This window comes from Semicossyphus pulcher, unplaced genomic scaffold (assembly GCF_022749685.1).
Source record: "Semicossyphus pulcher isolate SPU_LCO1_2020_fin unplaced genomic scaffold, fSemPul1.0.p SCAF_55, whole genome shotgun sequence".
NCBI lineage: Eukaryota > Metazoa > Chordata > Actinopteri > Labriformes > Labridae > Semicossyphus > Semicossyphus pulcher.
The window spans coordinates 179801-183801 of record NW_027211732.1 but is presented as its reverse complement, the minus strand read 5'-3'; the positions used below and the strand labels follow the sequence as shown (position 1 = coordinate 183801).

The 4001-nt window shown below is 43.8% G+C and overlaps 1 protein-coding gene across 1 annotated transcript; it reads left to right on the top strand.

The window, feature by feature from the left end:
• The first annotated feature begins 455 nt into the window (after positions 1-455).
• On the top strand, positions 456-3435 carry agr2 (anterior gradient 2). Its single transcript, XM_069682237.1, has 8 exons — positions 456-507; positions 632-753; positions 863-926; positions 1003-1055; positions 1140-1216; positions 1537-1600; positions 3080-3163; positions 3254-3435. The coding sequence occupies exons 2-8, from the start codon at positions 645-647 to the stop codon at positions 3301-3303; spliced, it is 501 nt and encodes a 166-aa protein (XP_069538338.1). The 5' UTR covers positions 456-507; positions 632-644; the 3' UTR covers positions 3304-3435.
• The last annotated feature ends 566 nt before the right edge of the window (positions 3436-4001 follow it).

Here is a 4001-nt window from a genome sequence, read left to right as displayed (position 1 = left end):
CTGGACACCAAGTCCTTTAACAAATTCTGATCATTTGAGAGAGCGCAGCTTCTTGGGCAAACCCACTAACATGATTAACTCAGTTTGATTCAGGCTATAACACTTCTCAGTGTTCTGATGCATTCGGCATATAAATACTAGAGATTAACAAAATAAGAGGCTTAAAAGGATTAAAGTTATATTATTTTGAAAAGACGTACTTCTGGAAAGTGACACGTGTGCCGAGTCAAAGATTTCAACCTGTCGCACAGGGAAACGTTCCCACTCATCGTCGAACACCACAGAATCTGAGGAAATACACTGGGAAACCTTAAATCACAAGTTTTCTGAGGGGAGTTTGGTTCAGGAAGCCTCTGAGTGCCAGGGGCATTCCGGCGCACAGTGCGGGGGAGGGAGGAAGGCGGGGCCCAGAGGGAACAGGTGTTTAAATACCAGACAGGTGAGAGTGCAGGTACAGCAGATCCCAGAGCTGCGGTCCACCTTCACTATATCCTGAGCCAGGAACAGGTAAGTAACAGGATGCAGGGCGGGTCCTCACAGGCCACCGTCCTCTTCATACGCTGTGACTGTTTAAAGAAGTTTTTCTCTTCTCTGTTTTACCTGTATGTCTTACCTGTTCCTCCTGTTCCAGTTTGTCCACAGAGATGATCAGAGCAGCGTTGTCGGTCCTCCTGGTCCTGGTGGCCGTTTCCTCCACATTCGGGAAATACGTCCCAAAGGGTGGGAAGAGGAGCCCTCAGTTGCTGTCCCGAGGTCTGTGAGCGTCCAGAGGTCTGTTTTTATGTAAACATCCACCTGAACTCACCTGAATCATTGATGTGTGTCCTTGTGTGTGTGTGTGTGTGTGTGTGTGTGTGTGCAGGCTTTGGAGATCAGCTGATGTGGGCTCAGACGTATGAGGAGGCTCTGTACTGGTCCCGGTTGAAGTGAGTTCTGACCCAGGTGCTCTGACAGAGACTAACGAGAGTAAAGTGACTCTAATGTTTGACTGTCATGTTTCAGGAACAAGCCGCTGATGGTTATCTTCCACCTGGAGAACTGTTCCTTCAGCAGTGGTGAGTTGCACCTCCAGCTGTTTACGCTATATACCAATGTTTCACCTGTGTGACATCACACATCAACTGTGTGTCGTCCTACAGCGCTGAAGAAGGTCATTGCCAACAACGACCAGATCCAGAAGTCAATGGATGAGGATTTTATCGTCCTGAACCTGATGGTGAGTAAATCTGTTCATTTATCTTGAATATAATTTACATAAAACATTCAGGACCATCGAAGACGTTTGTGTTTACAAAGAGTTTAAAATGAGCAAACAATCCTCCAACTGTCATCATCATGATGTTACACTGCACAGAGAGGTGTGACGTCACCTGTCTGCAGGAGATCTGAGCTCACCTGCCTGCGGAAGGAGGAGCTCTGATAATTGATCTGCCTTTGTTTTAATCACTGATTAATAGCAAACGTTTAAAGTAAAGCAGCTCTCTGATAGTACACTCTTCAGCCTGCGTGTGACGTCTGTGTTTCTGTCCCCTGCAGTATGAAACCACAGACAAACACCTGACTCCTGACGGCCAGTACGTCCCCAGGATCATCTTTGTAGGTAAGAAAGGAGCCAAACGACGACTTCACTCTTCTCCTTCACTGATAAACAGTCTGAAAGCCTCAGTGAGCCTAACAATAGCTAACACGAGCTAACATTAGCTAACATGAGCTAACACAAGCTCACATTATCTAACACGAGCTAACATGAGCTAACACGAGCTCACATGAGCTAACACAAGCTCACATTATCTAACACGAGCTCACATGAGCTAACACAAGCTCACATTATCTAACACGAGCTAACACGAGCTAACATTAGCTAACACGAGCTAACACAAGCTCACATTATCTAACACGAGCTAACATTAGCTAACACGAGCTAACACAAGCTCAAATTAGCTAACCTCGCTAACATTAGCTAACACGAGCTAACACAAGCTCACATTATCTAACACGAGCTCACATTAGCTAACATGAGCTCACATGAGCTAACATTAGCTACCACGAGCTAACACAAGCTCACATTATCTAACACGAGCTCACATTAGCTAACACAAGCTAACACAAGCTCACATTAGCTAACACGAGCTCACACAAGCTCACATTATCTAACACGAGCTCACATTAGCTAACATGAGCTCACATGAGCTAACATTAGCTACCACGAGCTAACACAAGCTCACATTATCTAACACGAGCTCACATCATCTAACACGAGCTAACACAAGCTCACATTAGCTAACACGAGCTAACACAAGCTCACATTATCTAACACGAGCTCACATTAGCTAACATGAGCTCACATGAGCTAACATTAGCTACCACGAGCTAACACAAGCTCACATTATCTAACACGAGCTCACATTAGCTAACACAAGCTAACACAAGCTCACATTATCTAACACGAGCTAACATTAGCTAACACGAGCTCAAATGAGCTAACATTAGCTAACACGAGCTAACACGAGCTAACACAAGCTCACATTAGCTAACCTCGCTAACATTAGCTAGCACGAGCTAACACAAGCTCACATTATCTAACACGAGCTAACATTAGCTAACATGAGCTCACATGAGCTAACATTAGCTACCACGAGCTAACACAAGCTCACATTATCTAACACGAGCTCACATTAGCTAACACGAGCTAACATTATCTAACACGAGCTCACATGAGCTCACACGAGCTCACACGAGCTCACATGAGCTCACACGAGCTCACACGAGCTAACATGAGCTAACACGAGCTAACACAAGCTCACATTATCTAACACGAGCTCACACGAGCTCACACGAGCTCACCTGATCTAACACGAGCTCACCTGATCTAACACGAGCTCACATGAGCTAACACAAGCTAAAACTAGCTAACATTAGCTGACATAAGTTATCTTTGGAGAACTTTGTGTGTGTTGACAGTGATGGTTCTTAAAGTAACCTCACAGCAGCAGCATTGTGTGTGTATGTGTGTGTGTGTGTGTGTGTGTGTGTGTATATTTAGAGTCTTTAACTCATCCAGCATCATTTAAATCTTTAGATCCCTCCATGACGGTGAGAGCCGATATCGTTGGTCCTTATAGCAACCGCCTGTACGCCTACGAACCACAGGACGAAAAAGCCTGTGAGTACTGACACACACCTGTGCCACCTGTGTGTGTGTGTGTCTGTGTGTGTATTTCGTGTGATTCATGTGAATCCTCCTCTTCCTCAGTGAGACAAAACATGGAGAAGGCGAAGAAGCTGCTGAAGACAGAGCTGTGATCAGGTGAAGGAGCAGAGGGAAACATGCTGTCAGTTTGTACCTGCAGCATGAAGCACTGGAACATTTCACACCTTCACCTTCTTCTTCTTCTTTGTTGTTGCTGTTCATCCAGAATGTCTTTTCAATAAATATGGAACTGTTCATACAGTCTGCAGAGTCTTTGTTATGAGAGCACCGCTGCTAAATATGAATTTTTCTCACAGTGAGGAGATAATCACATATATGATGATATTTATGAGTATATACAGGGTCTACACAGTGTGTATATATAAACACACACACATAAAAGTTATGACAATGACGCTGCAGTGGAAACAATGCATCAACAAGACTTGATTTTGGATCATTTGGACTTTTATACATCTAAAGGCCCTGTAGGCAGAACTAACCCTGGAGCTACAAGAGTGAACAGATTTATACAGAAATATAAAATATATGTAATATACATTGAACAAAAATATAAACTCAACACTTTTGTTTTTGCTCCCATTTTTCATGAGCTGAACTCAAAGATCGAAGACTTTTTCTATGAACACAAAAGGCCGATTTCTCTCTAAATATGTGTTAGTGAGCACTTCTGCTTTACCTCACAGGTGTGGCATCTCAAGATGCTGATTAGACAGCATGATTATTGCACAGGTGTGTCTTAGGCTGGCCACAATAAAAGGCCACTCTAAAATGTGCAGTTTTACTGTAT

What these genes read in the sequence shown, in the direction of transcription:
- agr2 (XM_069682237.1), top strand. Translation starts at nt 645, where the DNA reads ATGATCAGAGCAGCGTTGTCGGTCCTCCTGGTCCTGGTGGCCGTTTCC. An exon ending in TTATCGTCCTGAACCTGATG is followed by an intron (nt 1,217 to 1,536) that starts GTGAGTAAATCT and finishes TGTCCCCTGCAG; the next exon opens with TATGAAACCACAGACAAACA. An exon ending in ACCACAGGACGAAAAAGCCT is followed by an intron (nt 3,164 to 3,253) that starts GTGAGTACTGAC and finishes CCTCTTCCTCAG; the next exon opens with TGAGACAAAACATGGAGAAG.